This window comes from Dipodomys merriami, unplaced genomic scaffold, assembly GCF_024711535.1.
Source record: "Dipodomys merriami isolate MVZ:Mamm:240054 unplaced genomic scaffold, mDipMer1.0.p SCAF_15, whole genome shotgun sequence".
Taxonomy (NCBI): Eukaryota; Metazoa; Chordata; class Mammalia; order Rodentia; family Heteromyidae; genus Dipodomys; species Dipodomys merriami.
In genome coordinates, this window is record NW_027202826.1 from 32,351,975 (window position 1) to 32,375,201 (window position 23,227).

General features: G+C 41.6%; 1 protein-coding gene across 1 annotated transcript in view; it reads right to left on the minus strand.

Moving 5' to 3' along the window:
* Positions 1 to 1,495: 1,495 nt before the first annotated feature.
* Qrfpr (pyroglutamylated RFamide peptide receptor) overlaps positions 1,496 to 23,227 on the minus strand; it is a 37,978-nt gene continuing 16,246 nt past the window's right edge. The window contains exons 2-6 of the mRNA XM_070022531.1: positions 14,027 to 14,185; positions 11,723 to 11,784; positions 6,135 to 6,370; positions 3,811 to 3,908; positions 1,496 to 2,632 (exon numbers count right to left, since the gene is read on the minus strand). Of these exons, the coding sequence (XP_069878632.1) occupies positions 2,232 to 2,632; positions 3,811 to 3,908; positions 6,135 to 6,370; positions 11,723 to 11,784; positions 14,027 to 14,185 (956 nt within the window). The 3' untranslated portion in view covers positions 1,496 to 2,231. The remainder of the gene's footprint in view (positions 2,633 to 3,810; positions 3,909 to 6,134; positions 6,371 to 11,722; positions 11,785 to 14,026; positions 14,186 to 23,227) is intronic.

The window sequence follows — 23,227 nt, forward strand, 5'->3', positions numbered from 1 at the left end:
CAAAGTCTGAGCACTGAAGCAGATTGCTTTCATAGATATTTTACCCAGATTGCAGTAAATGGAAAACTAGTTTTCTTCAACCCCTTCCACAATTGTTGGGTCCCCCCTCCCCAAAAAAAACCTTTCAGTTCATACTCCAAATGAGAACAGAAATAGCCTGGCCAGGCAGTCAGGGCAAAGCCTCTCCCACCGAGGCTCTGCATCCCTCACTATGGCCCTGTGTGCAGCCCTCTAGACATCACCCTAGGTCTGAGCAGTCCTGTGTGCAGACCCATGGACATCTCATCACCATGGCCCCGAGCAATCACACATGTAGGCCCCTGAGCATCACCCCATGCCCTATTGTTCCTGGAAGACTTGAATGTGAATGGCGGGGCTGATTGGATTCCAGAGGTGTGTTGCCAGAACAGGCACCCAATCAGAGGGGCTGAGTCTCATGCGGGCTTCTCTGATTGGGCCTGGGATCTGCTATAGCCACAGGCTATCCAATGATCTTGAGAATCACATAGCTCTCTCCTAGAGACACTTTACTAACACTTGCACAATTCACCTTCTCTTGGAATCCCTTCCATCTAGTGGAAGCTCTACTTATCTTTGTCATCAATAAAGCTTTGCTATTTTGCTTCTCTCCCTCTGTGTCTATGGATTCATTCTTCAAGAGTACAGAGACAAAAGACCTGATCCAGGTGGTATAGTTTTTCAATATGACCAGCACCAGATAAGAAAACCTTAATGAAATAAAATAAGTAGCAGCTTGCAGCCAAGAAAAAAGGGGAGATTCAGGTGCTTGGGCTGGAGACAGACAGCTTAAAAGACACCAGGGATTGTGAAGTGAGGGGAGAAGAAAGAAGAGAAATGGCACTGTTTGGTAAACCCAAAATGAATTATCTATGGAGTCACCAGCTGTGTACACTATGGCTGGAATGGGATGCAGAGCTTCACCCTTGATAGCAAGAAACTCTCGCTAACAGATTGAACTACTTTGCTGTTTTAGATTCTTTAAATAAGGGATCAAAGGGACTTTGTGTCTAAAAGACAAAAGATTCTATAATACTTCTGTCTCTAAAATAGCATTAAAGCTCATGCCTATAAGCCTCACTACAGAGGCTGAGATCTCAGGAGAGTGGTTCAAAGCAAACCCAATGGGAAAAGTCTGTGAGCCTCTTATCTCCAATTAACTACCACAAAGCTGGGGGTGGAGGTGTGGCTCCCCTTCCAGAGGAACACATCGAGACTCAAAACAAAACAGTTGAAGGAACTGGACGGTTAGCACAGACATGGCAACACCGGGCTTCCTGAGGTCTAGACTAATACTACCATGCACTGCATACCCTTCATTGTCTCTTGGCTTTGTCTTCTTTGACTCCAACTTTCTGCTTATGCCAGACTTCATTTGCAAAAGGTTCTATTTCCCAACATCAACAGTACATTATTAATATTAGCATTAACAACATACAAAGTGGAAGAAATCCTTTTAATATTGTTTCATGCAACTCAGCAATACACAGAAGGTCACATTCCATGCACTAGAGGACAGAAGCTACTAGCCAAGAATATTGATGTCTATAGATCTTCAAAAATCTACTTCACTAATTTACAAGGGTACACTAGTAACTTTTTAGGTTACACTTTCATTCAAAACAAATCCACTATGTTGAAAAGCAAAGAATTTTATTTTTTGCTTGTGTATGTGTGCCCACACCAGTCCTAGGGTATGAGCTGTCTGTCCCTGACCTTCTTTTCCTCAGGGCTGGTGCTCTACCACTTGAGCTGCAGCTCCATTTCTGGATTTTTTTTGGTAGTTTATTCAAGATAAAAGTCTCACATACTTTCCTTCCCAGTCTGACTTCAAACTGTGATCTTCACATTTCAGCCTCCTGAGTAACTAAGCTTACAGGAACAAACCACTACCACCCAGCTCAAGAAAACGTTGTTGTTTTTAATGTGTATTTCCATCACTTGAGAATCCTGTTAATTCTTTGTTTTGATTTAACTTTTGGCTTTGCATTCATTTCAAATTTGAATTGCTATTATAGTATACCATATAATTTTGGACTTTGTTTAACTAACTACATATTATCCTAGGCAACAATAATGTTAGTTTAAATGGGGAACAAAAGGATTCATTTCCTTCTGTTCATTACTTGTAAAAATAAACCTTTGACCTTTGTTCAAAATAAAATCCTCAATTTGCAAGATGAATGATACTCATCACAGAGCCATTGTCACAATTAATGTCCACTGCCCAAAACAGAATTCTCACAAAGTTCAGAACTAAAGAAGGCAAGATGTCGCTTGAAATATTTTTTCTCTTCTGGCTGTACACAGAATTTGACTTCAATGTTTCCCTGACTGAAAGCTTCTCCTTTGGTCTCCTCCTCCAGATTCTCTCTGGGGAATGCCTTCCCTTTCTTCTGGAACATTGTAATGTCTGAATCGCCCTGTCGGCCAGTTGGAGACAAGGGTTCTCTAACGACGCAAGAACAAACCGCAGACAAAAAGTTCTTCTTGAAGTTCTCATTCATAAATGCATAGACAATGGGATTGCAGATGGAGTTGGAAAATCCAATTATTTGGACGATAGCAAAAATCATCTTGATTGTGACATCATTATATTCCTTTTCAAAATTACCTGAAATAAAACAAGACTTGAGAATTTTGTTTTTACCAAAATTATTATTTTATTGTAATTATCAGAATTATTTGTTTTACAGAAATAAATGAACAAAAAATATCCTTTCTGTTTGTCATTGCTTTTTACCAAGGACTTGGATTTGTACAAGTAGTTAAGAAAATGATAGTTCTCAAGACCATTTTGTGGTGGACTTTTCCTACATGAATAGGTTCTTTGTTCTAAGACATCATTCTTAGAAAATGTAGTCTTAGGTGCATAGGTTAGTGCCTTATTAAGTTTGGGAGCTTATAACATTTCAACTTTTTGACTTCAAGCTCTGTGGAATTAGACGCAACAGCTACCTTTAAATTAACAGCTACCTTAAATTACAAAAGCACTAGTACCCAAGAACTATGTTCCATCCTGGCTTATCAGAGAAACACTGTTTGAATGACTAAAATCCTAGTGTCACTGATTCATCAGGTGTAAGTCCAAGTTCCAAATACAGTTGGGAATCAGTAGTCACATCTGTAATCCTAGCTATTCAGGAGGCTGAGATCTGAAAATTATGGTTCAAAGCCAGCCTGGGCAGGTAAGTCAGTGAGACTTTTATCTCAATTAACTACCAGAAGATCTTAGGGAGAAGGGGAAAAGCAGAAAAGACAAAGTTCAAAGCTTTTCTTTATCATTATAATTATTAAAAAGATTTCATCCTAGCTGGGCATCTACGACTCATGCCTATAATCCTACTCAGGAGGCTGAGGTCTAAGGGCCAAAGTTCAAAGCCAACCCCAGGAAGGAAAGTCTATGTGATTCCTATCTCTAATTAACCACCAACCTCCCCCCCCCCCGAAATGGAGCTGTGGCTCAAATGCTACAGCACTAGCCTTGAGTAATAACATTTAAGGATAACATCTAGGCTCTGAATTCAAGTCCCAGGACTGGCACATACAGACAAAAAGACTTAGTCCTCATCATATCCAACACTTAGTCCCAGCCATGTACAATTACCTAGCACACAATGATCGGGTGATCAAATTCACACAATGACAGATATTTTATCACTCCAGTGAATAACTGCTAATTTGATGGTTATTTTTTCATGCAAGTGAATAACCACTCATTTCAATGACTTCTTGCCTATTGTAGCAGAAAACCAGTTAGAAAGTGTCTCGAGTAAGAAGGAGAGGACCCACTGTATTCGCTCATCATGTGGACCACATGGAAGGGCGCCCAGCACACCACAAAGAGAGCCACCACCGTCACCATCATCACCACAGCTCGCTTCTTCTTCCTGAACCCAGAGAAACATTGCACTGGTTAACTCTCACTTAAATGAAGCTTGAATCTGGTTCGCCCACTCATAATTGCTTCAAATGCTAAGAAAGGGCATGGTGAGTTCAATGTGTGCTGATTATCATCCCTCGCCACTGATTTTACCCTCACTCTGATATTCTCCCTATTAAAGGCCTCCTTCTGATGTGTGCTCATGATGGCGCCGGTTCTGGCACAGATGGTGGGCCTGGATTACACCATTAATCTCCTTATTAAGCCCCCATGCAGTGGTAGGGACAGAGACACAGAAGAGTTATCGCATTTGTAAAGTCAGATGACTAATAAGGAATGGATTTTGGATTTGAAGGTAGGCAGCCTAACTTTAGTGACTAAGCTTTTGTTTGGTATATATTGAAAGAGATGAATACCTCTGATAGCCAAATAATAGTATTTAAATAGGCACTGGTGGCTCAGCCACCCCAAAGGCTGAGATCTAAGGATCTCGTTTGGAAGCCAGTCCAAGCTGTAAAGTCCATGAGACTCTTCTCTCCATTTAACGACCAAAAAGTTGAAAATGGAGCTGTGGTTCAAGCAGTAGAGTGCTAGCTTTAAGCAAAAAAGCTAAGGGAGAACACCTTGGCCCAGAGTTTGAGCCTTAGTACTGGCATTAAAAAAAAAAACACCCTAATGTTCATGAAATATGGCATGCCTTGAGGATAAAAAAAGAGGTGCTCTTTTATTATATGACTAAATAATCGGGCTAACCAAGAATTCAAATTGATTTTCTTCATGCCTTTTAGAAAGTGAATTCATTTTGCAAGAAATTTACATATGGGCATGGTGCTCTCACTTCATAGAGTCCATACTCATTATCTGTCATTCCTGCTGGTAAACGTTTCTCCTAAGGAAATGATCGGTACAGTAAACTCAGACCCAGCCTCTGCCCACCCCTATCCTCCACCCCCACCCCCAGACATTCCAGGGGAGATTTTCATTTCACAGACCAGGCACTAGAGGTCACTGTCCCCTTGGTGAACTGATTTTTAAAACTCATTAGGCTACTTCACAGTGAGTATGGCTTCCATTCATTTTGATAATTATTTGAAAAATAAGTCACAGTTACTTCAAGATCCATAACAGAAAAGTGTACGATAGCTTGAAATTAGATACTAATAAATAAGACAGAAGGCACAACCTTTTAGTAAAATTATAACTAGCATAGTCAAGCAACAGTGGTTCACACCTGTAAATCTAGCTACTCGGGAGGCTTAGCTCTAAGGATTGAGGTTTGAAGCCAGCATGGCACTGAAAGTCTTATCTCCAATTAACAAAAAAAAAAAAAAAAAAAAAAACAACAACAACCAGAAGTGGGGCTGTATCTCAAGTGGTAGATAACTAGTGTTGTACAAAAAGAGTTCAGAGACAGTGTGCAGGCCCTGAGTTCAAGCCCCACACCTGGCATGAAAAATTAATTTAATTAAAATACAATAGCTAGCATGATCTGGTTTCAAAGGGTTTTCAAAAGTCATCTCATGCATTTTAGCATCATCCTTGAGTGGCACCAGGTATGCAATTATGCATATGAGGAAAAGTGTTGCTCTAATTCATGTTGATGGCAGGCGATAGAGAAAGAAATGTCCCACGGGACCTCGGGATCCTGAAACTAGCTCTTCCTGTCATTCCATATTTACATGTGGATGATATTGCCAATGCTATCAGTTCTAAGTAAGTTTCCCTCTCCAGCCCTAACTTCCATTCATTCATTCATTCATTCATTCATTTATTCATTTTTGTGCCTTACAAGTGTTTGAACTCCCAGCCTCAAAATCTCATTTGGCTTTTCCTGCTCAAGGCTGGTGCTCTACCATTTAAGCCACACCTCCACTTCTTTTTTTAAACAGGTTAGTCAGAGATAAGAGTATCACAGATTTACCTGGCCAAGCTGGCTTCAAACTAAGATCCTCAGCTCTCAGCTTCCTGAGTAGCTAGAATTACAGGCGTAAGCCACCAAGGACCTTGCTTGGCCTCACTTTACTTTTGACTTAAAAGCTGGTGGATTGTGCCTTTTCTTCCTGATACATATTAAACCTTACAAAGGGATGAAAGTCTGCGGATGTTCTCATTTGAAATACAAAAGCTGCTTTGAATAAATTATCTAAATTATCTGGGTTCCAGGGCAACTGTATCCTCCAGCCCAACTAATTGCAACTACTTGAAACCGTGGGGAATATTTCACAGGCCAAACCTGGCTATTTTGGACATTTCCTTTCCATGGATGGTACGAAGCACGGAGCCGTCCCCCACTCTCTTCTTGATCCACAGTTCGTAGCCGATTCTGCTATAAAGGATGAGCATCACCAGCAGAGGCAGGAGGAAGAGGATCACCAGGATGAAGGTGGTGTAGATTTGCTGGCTCTTGGGGCTGGACCACTCTTCTAAGCAGCAGATGTGCTCTTTCTCGTACAGGAAGTCGTACTTAATCTTTACAAGGAGAATGATTCCGTGAGAAGAGCAGGGAGACAGTAGGAGATGCAACTAGCTTGCTAGCTGTGTTCCCACACTGCCCTCTGCTCCTCACCTCAGGGGTGAATTCGTTTCTCACTGTCATCTGGTGGTAAGGTGTAGCTGTGCTACTTAATGACTAAAGTTTGTAAGCGTTTTGCATTTTTGTTTCATTTTAAAGGAGATTGAGGTCTGTGCTTGTTTACTTTCAGAGTTTTTAATTGCGCCCAACATTTAGTTCTATTAATCACACAATTCATTTGACGTTCTTTTTCTTTCCATTGTTTTTGTCATCCCAGAGTCTGAACTCAGGGCCTGGAGCTTGTCTACGTAGGCAGGTGCTCTATCAATTAATTCATGCCTGTACCCCTTTTGTTTCAGTTATTTTTCAGGTAGGATCTCCCGATTTTGTTCAGGTCAGCTAGATCATAGCCTCCTATTCACAGGCTTCCAGATAGCTGGGATTATAGGTGTGTGCTACCACGCCTAGCCCTACTAGTCACAAAATTAATTTTAGTTTTCCAGTAGTCTCAAAAAACATAATTACTAAAGCATACATTCAAAGTAAGAGGCACTACACTGTGTTTTAAACTTTTATTTCAAACTTGGAACAGTCTGATTGCTTGTTAAGGTATTAAAAAGGTTACTGAAATTCTGAGGTAAATGAGAAACTGGACTAAAATCATAGTTCAGGGACAAAGTAAACTTTTACTGAAATTCTGAGGTAAATGAGAAACTGGACTAAAATCATAGTTCAGGGACAAAGTAAACTTGTGAAACACATTCAAAAGTCATTATCTCTAGGTAGTAGGAATAAAAATTAGATGCTTTTAAAAAGAAAATTGTCAAAATTACTATTTTAGCTGCTTGCTGGTGGGTCACACCCGTAATCCTAGCCACTCAGGAGGCTGAGATTTGAAGATCATGGTTCAAAGCCAGCCTAGGCAGGAAATTCCATGAGACACTTATCTCCAATTAACCACAAAAAGTTGGAAGTTGAGCTGTGTCCCAAGTGGTAAAGCAGTAGCCTTAGACAAAAAGCTCACAGACAGCACGCAGGCCCAGAGTTCAAGCCCCAGAACTGGCAAAACAAAAACAAAAACAACTACGATTTTAGTTACTCTGGAGTGAATTAACTAAGTTTTGGACATAGTTCAGAAAGCATTTCCAGCAAATTTCAAATTTCATCAATAGTCTTCCATATCAAAGGAAATGCTTAGAAGATTCAAGCTTTGATCTAGCTGCTACTGACAGGTGAGACCAGGAAGGATACCATTCATTGAAAAATAATTTCAAGATGCAAACCACCCAGGAATAGGTATGAAGAATGCAAAGCATTCTGATTCCATGTAGCAGCCACTGAGCCAGGAATCAACACGCATTACAAAGCTTAGTCTCTGAGCATGTTCTCAAGAGGGCTGGGGTGACTTTTCCCCATACTTGATTTCTTACCATACATATTTATATCTATGTTACCACTGCGTAAAGTAGTATCTGAGGCTTAGATGTTAAGCAGGGCTGGTATTCTCACTTTCACCTTCATAAACATCTCTGTTCCAATCAAGGAAACCATCGCTCACTCACTCTAAATCTTCTCTCATAAGGCCCCGTGAGAGAGATAATTCAATTACTTATGTCAGTGGTGCCATCTTTAACTAAGCATCACATAGCGAGGCCTTGTGCTTTTCTCTTCCTTAAGCCTCTTGATATTCAGGGCAAAGCCTGGTATTAGGGAAGAAAACAGCAAAGTGTGCTGGGATGTGGTGAATTCATTTTCATATAGTGAGGAGGTAGAATTGATAATAATTTCAATTTAACAGCCTCCTGAAATAACATCCCTGCACATTGTCAAGTACATCATTCCTGAGAAAGAGCCCAGAGAGAACAATGAGAAGGCAGCACAGGAGAGAAATGTGGAAAAGGGCTGTGCTATGTTTATTCAGGTAAGACATCAATGCTCCACAAGCTCATGCACACTGTCACAAAATATAGGAGCCACGGGTGGCCACAGGAGGCATAGCAATGCATTTATCTCAAAAATAAAATCAGACATTTTCCTGACAGAAATAAATTCAATTGAGCCAGTCTGTGTAGCAGTAAGCACAGCTTTGCAAATTAGATTATATAATAAAAAAAGTCTGCAAATTTAATGGGATATGCATTTAAAGTATATAGTAGGAGCTGGGCGCTGGTGGCTCTCACCTGTAATCCTAGCTACTCATGAGGCTGAGATCTGAGGCTCATGGTTCAAAGCCATCCTGGGCAGGAAAGTCTGTGAGACTCTTATCTCCAATTAACCACCAGAAAACAGCAAGTGGCACTGTGGCTCAAGTAGTAGAGTGCTCACCTTGAGCTGAAGAGCTGAGGGACAGCACCCAGGCCCAGAGTTCAAGTCCCACGACCGACCAAAAAAACCAAAGAAATATGTGTGTATGTATGTATGTATATATATATATATATATATATATACATATATATAGGTAAATTATTGATTTATGTATTATTGATTTTATTATTTATCTTATTGATTAATTGATGGTGCCATTACTAAAGCTTGAACTTGGGTCCTGGGTGCTGTCCCTGGGTACTCAAGGCTAGTGCTCTGCCACTTGAGCCACAGCTCTACTTTCTGGTGTTTAATTGGAGATAAGAGTTTCTTTTTGCCTGATCTGGCATCCAACTACCATCCTCAGATCTCAGCCTCCTGAGTAGCTAGTATTACAGGCATGAGCCACTAGTAGCTGGCAAATAATTTTATTTTTGATTTAGTCTTTTATTTTTTTAGTCCATCTCATCAATTGCTTCAGAGAGAAGGGCTGTGGGTGTGGAGACAGGAAATTAAGATATCAACCACAACCATCTTCACATGAGGCTCACAATTAATTCAAGCTGAGGGAAGGGCAAAGTTTTATATTGATTGAGAGTGTGATTTATGAGACAGGCCTGAACAGTTTTTAAATGAAACTAACATTTTTCTGCTGATTGAAAGTGACCAGAGGTATTTAATTATCTAAAGGGCAGGCTCAAAGTTTTCACCCATGACATTTTACCATAACTGGGAAACCTTCAGCAGACGACAACAGAAAGACTAAAGTAGCTTTCGTACCTACAGAGTTGAACTCATTCCATATCCACACACAAAATGAAATCAGACTTCTTTATTATTAATATTAATATTATTGTCTTTAAGCCGCTATACCAGGGGGTTTCAATTCAACAAGTCAGGTCATGAGTATAAGACTTCTTTATTATTAATATTAATATTATTGTCTTTAAGCCGCTATACCAGGGGGTTTCAATTCAACAAGTCAGGTCATGAGTATAATGTGTCTTGATGAACGTCACCCCTTCCTTCTTTCTTGCCTATCGCTCTCAATTTTGGGCTATTCTTTTTGTGAGCCAGGCTTGAAGCTTGAATTCAGGGCCTCAGCACTGTCTCAGAGCTTTTTTTGCTCAAAGCTTAGTACTCCAGAAATTGAACCATAGTTCCACTTCTGGTTTTTTGGTGGTTTGTTGGTAATACAAGTGTCATGGACTCTCCTGACCAAGCTGGCTTTGAACTGTGATGCTCAGATCTCAGCTTCCTGCACAGCTAGGATTACAGGCTACTTTTTCTTTTTCTTTTTTTTTTTTTAATTTTTTGTCGGTCGTGGGGCTTGAACTCTGGGCCTGAGCATTGTCCCTGAGCTCTTCAGCTCAAGGTGAGCACTCTACCACTTCAGCCACAGTGCTACTTCCGGTTTTCTGGTGTTTAATTGGAGATAAGAGTCTTATGGACTTTCCTGCCCAGGCTGGCTTTGAATCACGATCCTCAGATGTCAGCCTCTTGAGTAGCAAGGATTACAGGTGTGAGCCACTGGAACCCGGCTGGATTACAGGCTACTTTTAAACTGTTTTTACCCCACATCTCCTTCCATATGCCTCTTAGATCAGTGGCATGCACAGCAAAGCCTCAGATCTTCTGTCTGCCTTAAAAGACACAAAGGAGCTAGGCATCAGAGGCTCACACCTGTCATCCCAGCTTCTTAGGAGCCTGAGCTTTGAGAACCGCAGGTAGAGGCCAGCTTGGGCAGGAAAAGCCACAACACTTTTATCTGGAATTAACCACCAAAAGACTGGAAGTAGAGCTGTGGCTCAGGTGATACAGTGCTAGCTTTAATCAAATAAAATCCCAAGGACAGTGCCCAGGCCCTGAGTTCAAACCCTAGGACCAGCAAAGAAAAAGTTAAAAATGAAAGATGCAAAGGGATGCATTGTTTTAAAGATTGTCTTCTGTATATAATGTCCAACTGTTCTTGAAGACTCGTGTGGGTGTTAGGTAACCTTTACAAGATGCAGCAAGCATACCCAGTGGCCATGGTGGGCTGTCCAGAATCACCATGCTGCTTCTGGGACTGTAAATCCCCACATATGGCTGAGCCTATCAGAAACACCGGTGGGAGAAGGAGAGTGATTGGATAAGATAACCCCCTGATCCATTTCCAGTTCAAATTTCAGTTTTTCAATAAATAGGAGACCGGTAAGAAAGGACTTCATGAAAACAATCAAGTAACAAATGGATAGAGATGGAGGGGAATGACGAAAGGGTGAGGCTGATCATGATGCATTATGCTTATAAACTGACATGCTGAGTTCACATCCCTGTGGGCACAGCTACTTAGTGATAATAAAAATATATTCTAAAAATCCTAACAAGTGTGGGCACTAGTGGCTCATGCCTGTAATCCTAACTATTCAGGAGGCTGAGATCTGGGGAGCCTGGTTCAAAGCCAGCGTATACAGGGAAGTCCTTGAGACTCTTATCTCCAATAAACTACTCAGAAAAAAATTGGAAGTGGAGCTGTGGCTCAAGTGGTAGAGCACTAGCCTCAAGCACAAAAATCTCAGAGACAGCACTCAAGCCCTGAGTTTAAGCCCCAGGACCAGCATACACAAAAAAAAGTCCTAACAAGAGGACAATCTATTACAATGAATTTTCTATGATTAAAAAGTAAAGGAAAAATCTACAGTAAGCACTGACCTCTTAAAATCCAACATGACATGGAGGAGCACTAGGAAAAACATGTTTAGTTTGCAGGAATTTATAGAAAGTGATCTTGGAGCTTTAAAAAATCATTTATCACAAGCATTCAACATCTTAATACAATAATCAAGAAGAGCTAGCAAAAATATAAGGGAAAGCCATCTTAAAATGAATTATTTTATTTCCCTTGAAATAAAATAAAGCCCATACACCCAAGTTTCTGTCATGCTCTTGAAGAAACCAACATGATTGAGAGAGGATGGAAAAGGTTTCAGCGCTAGGATTGCCAATCCCAGTTCCGCATCTACCTCGAGCCGCTGCACATGCAACATGGGCGATCCCACGATGACAGCCACCAGCCAGACCACACCTGTGAAAATGCCAGCAGGATGTGACTCAGATGAGGACATGTGCTTAACTCTGGAGCCAGCAAAGCTCCCCAACCTTGGAAGCCATCCCCCCCCCCGCTCCCACGCCCCCTGAACCTCCTCTGTCCCTGGGCAATGCAATGATTGCCTCATAAAGTCTCAATTCTTTCACCATTGTCAACATTCCTGCAGGACAGTCCTCCTAAAACTTTCTGTTTTTATGGCTGTGTGTGTGTGTGTGTTTGTGTGTGTGTGTGTGTATGTGTGTGTGTGTGTGTGTGTGTGTTGCAAGGAGAAGGGTCCCCTAGGGCTTGAACTCAGGGACCGTGCCCAGGCCTGGGCCCTGAGTTCTTTTGCTCAAGTCTGGCACTCTAACGCTTGAACAGCCACAACTCCACTTACAGCTTTTTGGTAGTTAATTGGAGATATGCAGCTCATGGATTTCTCTGCCCAGGGTGACTTAGAACCATGACCTTCAGATCTCAGCCTCCTGAATAGTTTAGCATTGCAGGCATGAGCCACTGGTGCTCAGTCAATATTTTCCTATTTAAAAAGCAAACACTACTTCAGAAACCAGTATGCCCTTTGCACATTTCTTCTCCTTCCTGAGTTTGTTGAGCATAGTTGTTTTAATGATGTATACTTAGCAAAGAAGGAAAAATGTAGTTAATTACCAGAGAGTATTTCAATCAGTGAATCTTAACAGACTTAAAAGAGAACAGAACCAAGGGCCTTGACTTTGATTTGGGAGAACTGTTAAGCTCGTTCAATCTTTCTTTATTCAGTGGCATCCTTAAGAAAACTCTGTATTGCTTTGGGCTTCGAGAAATTGAGAATCAACACATAAGAAGAATAGGAAGAAATATATGAGCCAGGTGCTGGTGGCTCAAGCCCGTAATCCTAGCTACTCAGGAGGTTGAGATCTGAAGATCACGATTTGAAGCCAGCCCAGACAGAAAAGTCCATGGTAATCTTATCTCTAATTAACCAGCAAAAAGCAAGAGAAGTAGAGCTGTGGCTGAGGTGGTAGAGTGCTAGTCTTGAGCAAAAATAAAGTTCAGGAACAGTTCTCAGTACCTGAGTTCAAGCCTCAGGGATAGCACCAAAAACTGAATTAATAAGAGTAGTAGTAATAATAATAATTTTTTAAAAATTTGGGAATTGAAACAATATATCCAAAACGATAGCTTTTCAATGTTGGGGCAGACCTGAAGTAGAGAGAGGGAGTGGGTGGGGATGGGAACAAATAGGAAGAGAACTGGAACGCTGAAATTATGCTTTAATACATATAGGTTAATTGAGAAGATACCCTTCAGCTGTACAAACACAGTTCTCTTTGTTCTAAAAGAAAGATTGGCCTGAGGATGCTGACAAACCCAGTAGTCTCACCAAGTGATAACTGTATTCTGATATGTGCCCTGAAAGCTTACATGTTAAGGCCTGGTGTCAGCTCATGGGCCTCCTCCTCCTCCTCCTCTTTCTCCTCCTCCTCTTTCTCTTCCTCCTCCTCCTTTTTCTCCTCCTTCTTCTTCTCTCTCTCTCCCCTCCCTCCTCCCCCCCCCCCCCCGTGTGTGTGTGTGTGTGTGTGTGTGTGTGTGTGTGTGTGTGTGTGTGTGTTCTGGTCCTGGGGCTTGAATTCAGGGACTGGGTGCTATCCTTGAACTTTTATTTTTGCTAAGGCCTTCTACCACTTGAGCCACAGCTCCACTTCTGTTTTTTTTGTTGTTTGTTTGTTTGTTTTGGTAATTAATTGAACAAAAGAGTATCACAGACTTTCCTGCTCGGGCTAGCTTTGAACCACAGTTCTCAGATCTCAGCCTCTTGAGTAGCTAGGATGACAGGCTTGAATTACCAGCACCTAGCCAGCTCATAGGCTTTTGAGAGGTGATTAGATCATGAAGCCTCAAACTCCACTGGTGAACTGATTAATGAATTCCTAACCAAAGGGACTATGAGGCAGAGGCAGTTGAGCTTGTTTAGAAGAGGTAGGTACCAGAGTGGGGAAGTGTGTCATTGAAGGGTATATCTGGTCCCCAGACCCTTCTCCTTTGTATTTCTTCCTCCCATCCATCAGGAGGTGATCTATTTAAGACCCACCCCCACCCCTTACTATGATGCTCTCTAACCAGACACAGGTACCAAGCAACTCAGCCAAGTGCACAGATGGAAACCTCTGAAGGGCTTCCACTTTTAGGTTGTTTATCCGTGACATTTAGTCCCCATGAGGAAATATGGTCAACGCACCTAGCATGGTGAAAGCCCTCCGGTTTGTGTACTGCCACTTCATCTTAAAGGGATGGACCAGCCCCTGGTGCCGCTCCAAGGCAATACAGGTCATGGTGAGAATTTCGGTCACCACGGCAGTAGACTGGACAAATGGCACCATCTTGCAAATGAAGGCACCTGCAACAAAGGAACAGGATAGGTCACACAGGATGATCACAGTTCCATTTGGAGGCTCCTGTTCAGGAGTTTCATGACTAATACTGCATTGGAGAGCCACCACAGTTGAGAAAGATTATACCCACTTTACTCTTGGCAAAGACTCTAAATTCTTAGGTACTATGTGCAATTACATGTAACAAAATAGTGGAAAGACAAATCAGTCTTAGCTACTGGTGATATGTAAGGGGACAAATGATCCATGTGATCATTGTTTGGGGAAGATCAATGTCAATGTGAAATGGTCTCCTGGGATTTAAACTGTATCTTCCTTTTTGATTTCCTGTGAAATCATAACAAAGGAATAATTCTCATCAAAGACTTCCAGATTTCCTTTTTCGTGTCTAATACTTCTTTGACTGACTCTCTGTGTAAAACTTTCAAATATTTCTTTATAATTTTTTTGTTTCTTTTTTCGTATGCCAGTCTGGGGTTTAAACTCAGGGTCTGGCTGCTGTCCTGGAGCTTTTTTGCTCAAGGGTAGTGCTCTGCCATTTGAACTACAGCTCCTTTTCCAGATACTCAGGACACTGTGCTCCCAGAACAACAGTTTAAAGCCATCAGCTGGAGCAGGAAAAGACCTGAGACTCATCACTGATTAACCAGCAAAAAGCCAGAAGTGGAGCTGTGTGTGGCTCAAGTGGTAGAGTGCCAGCCTTGAGCAAAAAAGTTAAGGAATAGCACCTAGGCTCTGAGTTCATGCCCCAGTACAAAAACAAAAACAAAAAGACTACAATAGTGTGTTTCACATGCTGTATTAGGAGCAAATGCTTTATTTTAGTATAAAATGCCTCTGAATTCCATCTTTAACTGCTGAAGACATCTTCATTTACCAAAACCCAAACCTCTGACTCTCACCGAGAGTGGTGTGCAGTCTCCTTCCTCTTCTGGCCTCATGCTTTCTCAGAGCAAGCCTCAGTAACGAAACAGAAACAAGGCCTCTTTGTTCTTGAACAAAATATTTGGCAATTAAAAATGACTTGGACAATATTTTTATTCCTTATAATCTAATAGAGACTGTAAAAAGAATGTAAGTGGACACAATTTAAAAAGAATGTAGCTATTTTGAGAAAAGATTTAAAAGGTTGGTTTTTTTTCCAAAAGGACATAATGAACCATAATTATAATCATTCTGATTTTTTTAAAAAATTTCATCTAAGGTTAGTGAAAAATACTATGAATAGCTATTTGTAGAATTTTACAAAGGAGGACTACTTTATATAATCACTGTATCAAATAATAACATAATCTGGCCTATAATGTTTTTAATTAGACCATATTCAAATGCTCTGTAGACTTTGACCCCATACAGCCAGCAAATTTCTAGTTTTGTCCAGCATAATCCTCAGGAAACTATTAATGAGTCGATTTTAAACTAATGAATAAATCTTAAACTCCTGTTTCATTCCCCAGGACCACATCCTGTGGAAGGGGAGTAAGGAGCATATTAAATATTGTTCACACTAGAACTGTTATGCCCCATGTGGCTGAGATGCAGAGGGGGGCGGGACTACAGAATTCCTCAGCTGGAAAACCTCCCTAGAATTGAGCCACCTGTCTGATGGTTTTCAGTTGCTGCCCTGGGTAGCAGTGTACTACACTGCAGGGCAATGTTACTGCAGCCCCAAAGGGAGCTGCTCAGCCCAGATGCAGAGAGGGAGAGAGGAAGAAAGGCCAGGCCTGCGTTAAGAGGAGCAGCTCCAACTGTGTTCTGTGGTCATTAGAGCTCCAGCTTGTGACTTAGGAAGTTCCTAATGTCCTCCTAATGTGTAGTTGGACAGGGAAGAAATTTGTCCATGGAAAGTAACAATAAAAGCATATTTGGGGGCATGACAGGAAGGGGACACAGTGGCCTCTGTTTCTGAGAGTAAAGGAAAATGCAGAAATGTCTTACAGCTGTCAGGGGTCAAGAAGAAGAGATGCTAAAGAGAATACAGTAGGTCATTTGCAAGCCAAGTAATAATCCACTTTTCTCTGGGAATTCTTTGCTGAAGGCATAGAAGGAGACAGACACTGCCTAGCTAGGAAGAGGACACTTAACTACCAAGTAAGAAGAGACAGAGATGAAAGAAGTATTTTAGGAGAGAGGAGGTGGGCACTGCCTCAGAGAAAGGGATGGGTAAGAGCAGGGTTCCTATCTGACCATGCTGCCCAATGGAGCAACTTTTCCTAGAAGCCTCAGCATCCTGCCTCTGTCCAGGTCTAGGATTCAACATCTGGTCCATGTGGGTGTGGCCTGTTGCCTGGCAACAGGCTCAGCTCCATGCACGTCTTTAGGTCAGCAATGGTTACAAATGAGACCAAGTTGACTGAAGTCAGAAAGGAGTGCTTGCTACATCACCATTGCTGTGATATACAATGTTCTTGTCATTTTCTCTTTTTATTTATTTGTGCTGGTCCTGGGGGCTTGAACTCGGTGCCTTAGTGTTATCCCTGAGCTTTTGTGCTCAAGGCTAGTGTTCTACTGTTTGAGTCACAGCCCCACTTCTGGCTTTTTTGATGATTGGTGGCAGGTAAGGGTTGCATGTACTTTTCTGCCGAAGCTGACTTTGAACCATGATCCTCAGATCTCAGCCTCCTAAGCAGCTAGGATTACAGGTGTGAGCCACCTGCACCCAGCTTTCTCTTTATTAATTGAAATGGGATGACTGCAGATTCATACACAGTTGTAAAAATTAAATGAAAAGATTCCTTGCACACTACCTAATTCTACACAATAATGATAACACTTGCCCTCAAAACAGTACAACATTACAACCAAGGCACTGATATTAGCCTAATGCACTGATTTTGTTCAGACTGCCTAGTTTTATTTGTGTGGATAGTGTGGGGTTTTATTTCCTGCCAAACTTTAGGTAACCACCATCACAGTGAAGATATAGAAGAAAAGCAACAGAAAGGTATGTGGCTTCTGTAATGACCACAGCTGTATCTATCCTCTATGAGCTCTTCTCTGTCCAAAATCCCTGTCCAAAATCTAATTTGTCTTCTATTTCTTGGCTCATTAAAAAAATTTTGTATAAACTAGGGCCAGTGGCTCATGCCTGTAATCCTAGCTACTCAGGAGGCTGAGATCTGAGGATCTCAGTTTGAAGTCAGCCTAGACAGACAAATCCAGGAGACTCTTCAATGAACCAGAAAAACACCAAAAGTGGAAGTGTGGCTCAAGTAGAAGAGCACCAGCTTTGAGTGAAAATGCTAAGCAAGAGACAGAAGCCTCAAGTTCAAACTCCAGTACCAAAGCAACAATAATAAATCGGGCATTATATACATGGAATCATTGTTATGAACTATTTTTCCTCCTCAAATTTTCCTGGAGACTCATCCAAAAGGGTTGCATTTATCAAGAGTTTGTTCTCCTGTTAGAGTTGTGTCCGTCTGCTTAGCTATTCACCTACTGAAAGTCGTTTGGGTTGAGTCCAGTTGTGGTTACAAATCGATTATCAACATTTGTGTACAGAAAACAAGTTTTCACTTCTCTGGTATAAATGCCCTAAATTTATTTCTGAGTTGTGTAATTACTGTGTGTTTGGTTTTAAGAAAACTTCCTCAACTGTGTTTTAGAGGGTTTGTGTCATTTTGCATTTTTTGCTGGCCATGTGTAAGGGACTGGAGTTCAGCATAGTCACCCCAACATCCTTCCTCTACTCTGAAAGATGTGCAATGCCTCAGGTGAATTAAATTACACTTCCCTGGTGACCAATAATGCTGGACTTCTCCTGTATTTATCAGCCATCTTCTATCTTGGGGCTCATGCCTGTAACCCCTGCTACTCCAGACGCTGAGATTTGAAGATGACTGCTCAAAGCTAGCCTAGGCAGGAAAGTCTGTGAGACTCCTATTTTTAATAAACTATCAAAAAGCCAAGGGCTGGGATGCCTTGCATGCCTGAGGCCCTGGGTTCAATTCCTCAGCACCACATAAGCAAAAAGAAAAAAGCCAGAAGTGGCGCTGTGGCTCAAGTGGTAGAGCACTAAGCCTTGAACTGAAGAGCCGAGGAACAGCGCCCAGGCCCAGAGTTTAGGCCCCACGACTGGACCCAAAAAAAAAAAAAGCCAAAAGTGCAACTATGACTCACGTGGTAAAGAACAGTAGCCTTGAGCACAAAAAATCAAGGGATAGTGTACAGGCTCGGAGTTCAAGTCTCTGGACTGTCACAAAAATAAATTCTCTGTATGTCTTTGTCTATTTTCTCTAATTGGAATACTTGTCTTTTGCCATTAAATTGTAAGGTTTTTTAGTTTTTGTTTTAGGGTCTTTTTGCTAGAATAAGAATTGAACTCAGAAATGGAAGGACAGAGGGTGAATAAATAGAGCAGTGGTACTCACTAGATACTTTGTGAAACATGAACCATACAATTTGTGCATGGGCACAGGAGGGAAAAACTTGGAGAGAACAAGGGAGGGTGACATGGTATAAAAAGAAATGTACTCATTACCTGACTTATGTAACTGTAACCTCTCTGTACATCACCTTCATAATAACAATAAAAAAATTTAAACTTGAACTCAGAGACACATGCTCAAATTCTCTGTCACTTAAACCATGCCCCCAGCTATTTTCAGTTTAGTTTGGTCTAGTTTATTTTTCAAATAGTCTCTGGCTTTTTGCCTTCTACCTCTGCTTCCCTCACAGCTGGGATTACAGGTGTATTCCACCATGCCTGGCTGGTCTGCGAGATAAGAGTCTTGCTAGCATTTTTGGTTCTTCTTTATCTGAACTGAACCACTGTCCTCCTGATTTTCACTTTCCAAGTAGCTGGGATCAAAAGCATGTACCAATGCACCCAGTCCTAACTTTCAGTAGTTCCTTACAGAATCTAGGCATTGCATCTTTGTCAGACATGTGCTTTGTAAATATCCCTCTCCCTTACCCTGCATTCTGCAGCTTGCTTTTTCAAGTCTTCACATGAGCTTTCACAGAGCAAAAGTACAGATTTTTAATGAGGTCCAATTTAGCAGCTTTTTCTATTCTAAGGTATGCCTAGAATGGTAAGAAAGCTTTGCCTGCACCTAAAGAGTCATTTTCTTCCTTCCTTCCTTTCTCTTTCTTTCTCTCTTCTTTCCTTCTTTTTCTTTTCTTTAAATTTTCATAGTATTACATTTATACTTAAGTCTACACTATCAGATTTAGCTGGGTGCTGGTGGCTCACACCTGTGGTCCTAGCTACTCAGGAGGCTGAGATCTGAGAATCATGGTTTAAAACCAGCTCAGACAGGAAAGTCCATAAGACTCTTAGTTCCACTAAACTGCCAAAAAAAGCCAGAAGTGACTCAAGTGGTAGAGCATTGGTCTTGAGCAAAAAGATGCTCAAGGACAGGACCCAGGCTCTGATTTCAAGCCCCAAGACTGGCACAAAAAATAAAGGAAGGAAGGAAGAAAGGAGGGAAGGCAGGCAGGCAGGCAGGCAGGCAGGGAGGGAGGGAGGGAGGGAGGAAGGAAGGAAGGAAGGAAGGAAGGAAGGAAGGAAGGAAGGAAGGAAGGAAGGAAGGAAGGAAGGAAGGAAGGAAGGAAGGAAGGAAGGAAGGGAGGGAGGGAGGGAGGGAGGGAGGGAGGGAGGGAGGAGACTAAGAAGCAAAGAAAAAGAAAGAAGGAAAGAAAAAGCTCAGTGCTAGAGTGATGGGGTGCTTGTCTGCTTTGGCCTGTGACTGCCCATTGAGTGCTTCCTTCACAGCACCTTGCTCAAATGGTCTATTCTCTCTATTTGTATGGGTCTTTTTCTGGGTCTTCTGTTCATCTCTGTCTCTCCCACTGCAAGCACCACATTATCTTGAGTATTTTATGTACAGGGTGAGATTTAATATTAGGATTGTCAGGATTGTTTTACATATTCTAGGGTAGACAAAATGCTTGCTATGATTTTTTTAATTAAGAATCATGCTTAGCCAGGCACCTATAATTATAGGCATGAGCCTATAATCCTGAGGTCCGAGGAGGCTTAGATCTGAGAACCATGGTTCAAAGCTAGCTCAGGCAGAAAAGTCAGTGAGACTCTTTTTTTTTTTTTTTTTTTTTTTTTTTTTTTTTGTCGGTCGTGGGGCTTGAACTCTGGGCCTGGGCGCTGTCCCTCAGCTCTTCATCTCAAGGCGAGCGCTCTACCACTTGAGCTACAGTGCCACTTCCGGTTTTAAGGTGGTTTATTGGAGATAGGAGTCTCACGGTCTTTCCTGCCAGGGCTGGCTTTGAACCGCGATCCTCAGATCTCAGCCTCCTGAGTAGCTAGGATTACAGGCATGAGCCACCAGCGCCCGGCTTCTGTGAGACTCTTATCTGCAATTAACCACCCAAAAAAGCTGGAAGTAGAGGTGTGGCTCATGTGACTGTTAGCCTTGAGAAAAAGAGTCAAGTGAAAGACAGAGGCTCTGAGTTCAAGTGCTAAGTGTTGGCACAAAAAGGGGAGGAGAGGAGGAGGAGGAATCTTAACCTGACTATGTTGTTCAGAGGTGCAGCCTTTTGGGAGGAAGATTAAGATGAGGTCATTATCAAGCTGGGTCCCAGTGATTGAATAGGGGTGGCTTTCTAACAAGGAGTAAAGAACACACACACACACACACACACACACACACACACACACACACACACACACACACACACAAACCCCTGCACCAGAGCAACAACTCTCACCGTTTGATACCCTGTACCATATTAGGAATTTGCCAGTAAGAAGACAATTATCAGATGTGACTCTCATAATCTCCAGAATAATGAGCTAAATAAAACTTTTTTCCTTGTACTATTACCCAGCCATGGTCCATTATAATAATGAAAAATGAACTCATATGCCAGGGTTAATAGCTTTCCTAAACATGGTATTTACTTTGAGGAAATTTTTACCAGTTTAATTTGGATCAGCTGCATTCCAGCCTCCAAGAAATGAGACAGAGAAGTAAGGGTGGTGTGCGTTGTACTCTGTACTACCATGGTGTGAGAAGGATGTAGAATATTAAGTTTGGATAGCAAAAAGTCCTGATTTCTGTAATAATATCCTGGGGTTATAACAGGTAAGCAGAGAGAAATGAGGCCACTTCTCTTTGCTAAGAAAAAGCACCCAGTCCCTGCCAAAGGGCCTCTTACCATTGGTGCAAATCACCTACCCAGAGATCTTCAGAAACACAGGGGAAGAACCAGCAAATCCAACCCTTTACTGAGCATCTGGATCGTTTGGAATGCTACCGAAATCCAGATGTGATTCAGTGGTCTGAGACTGTTGTCTAATGAGATTTCAGGCGACAATGAAGTAAAAGCAAGAGAAAAGCGACAATACACTAGAGATATTTTGTTTTTCTCCCAGAAAATAGAATTTTCTGGACTCCAACATTGCTGTCTCCAAGGTACCTGGACCACAAGTAAGAAACAAGTAATCTCCTGGCAGTAGGGGCTCTCCTCCCCTGTCTCCCCAGTATTAAGCTCTTGTTTTCTGTTCAGATTATAGGAACCCCGGTTGTGTTTTCTAAAGCAAAACATCTTCCAGCTAGTTGTGATGCAACACTTTATATTGCCTCTTCATATTAGGAAGTCTTTTTTAAATTACACTTTAAAAAGATTAGAGGCTCACGCCTCTAATCCTAGCTACTCAAGAGGCTGAGATCTGAGGATCACAGTTCAAAGCCAGCCCGGGTAGAAAAGTCCATGAGACTCTTATCTCCAATTAACCACTAGAAGTGGCACTGTGGCTCAAGTGGTAGAGCACTAGCCTAGAGCATAAAAAGCTAAAGGACAGTATCCACACCCTGAATTCAAGTCCTAGGACTGGCACCAGAAAAAATTGCAATCATCTTCAATACTCTGAATTTCCATTCAAACTGAGTGAAGATATATTTTGAAAAGTTTAGTAAAAGCCATTCAGAGCTTAAGTAGTTAAGGGTACAACTTTGGCTCACAACCTTCTCAATTGTTTTCTTGTTTGTTTCCTTTTTTTTTTTTTTTTGCAATGTTGAGAGTTAAACCCAAGGCCTTACACATGCCAGGCAAGTGTTTAAATGCTGAGCAATGCCCTCACTTCTACTTCTAAATGAATTACACTCAAATCCCATTCTCATGTAGTCAACATCTGTCTGTAACATTTGTAAGTAAAGATTTTGTAATATTAGAAAATGTCAGGTTTGGGCTGGGAAGGTGGCTCAGTGGTAGAGCGCTTGCCTTGCATGCTTAAGGCCCTGGGTTCAATTCCTCAGCACCACATAAGCAAAAAGAAAAAAGCCGGAAGTGGCACTGTGGCTCAAGTGGTAGAGCGCTAGCCTTGAGCTGAAGAGCTGAGGGACAGCACCCAGGCCCAGAGTTCAGGCCCACGATTGGACCCCCCCCCAAAAAAAGAAAAGAAAATGTCAGGTTTTTAAAAATCTCTTATATAAAATATTTTCTATATATGCTAATCTGGGAAGAAAAAGATATAAAAAAAAAGCTTCACACAGCAAGAAAGCCTTTTTCAAGTATGTTTATGATGACACAAAATGTCAGCTAATTGTTTTGTAGCTATCCACAAATGAACTCTAGAGCAGCACAGAGACAAAAGACTCAGAAGAGCTTAACATAGTACTATAGTAAATAGGCAGATTTATAAGATCCACATGACCCTACTTGAGATTGCCTGGAAGCCACAGTAATAATACAATGTGATACTTTGGGAGGGAGGGATAAACAGTAGATCAAGGAAACGCAAAGTCTTGCAGAGACTTGAGCCAGACCACAGAAAATGACACCAAATTATTGTCAACTGATATTTGGCAGAAGAACAAGATAATAAAACAGGAAAAAAAAAAGATGATTTTTTTTCAGTGAATAGTAAGGTGACAACTGGACATTCACAGGAGAAAAACTAGATTTAGAGACTATAAGAAGGACCCTTTAGGACAAACATGGAGAGTCATTCCTGTAATCCCAGCACTCAAAGGGCTAGGGCAGTAGAATACACATTTTGAGGATGGCCTTGGCTACATGGCAACATGCTGTCTCATAACAAGAGAGAAGACAGACAGACAGACAGAGACAGGGGCAGAGGCAGA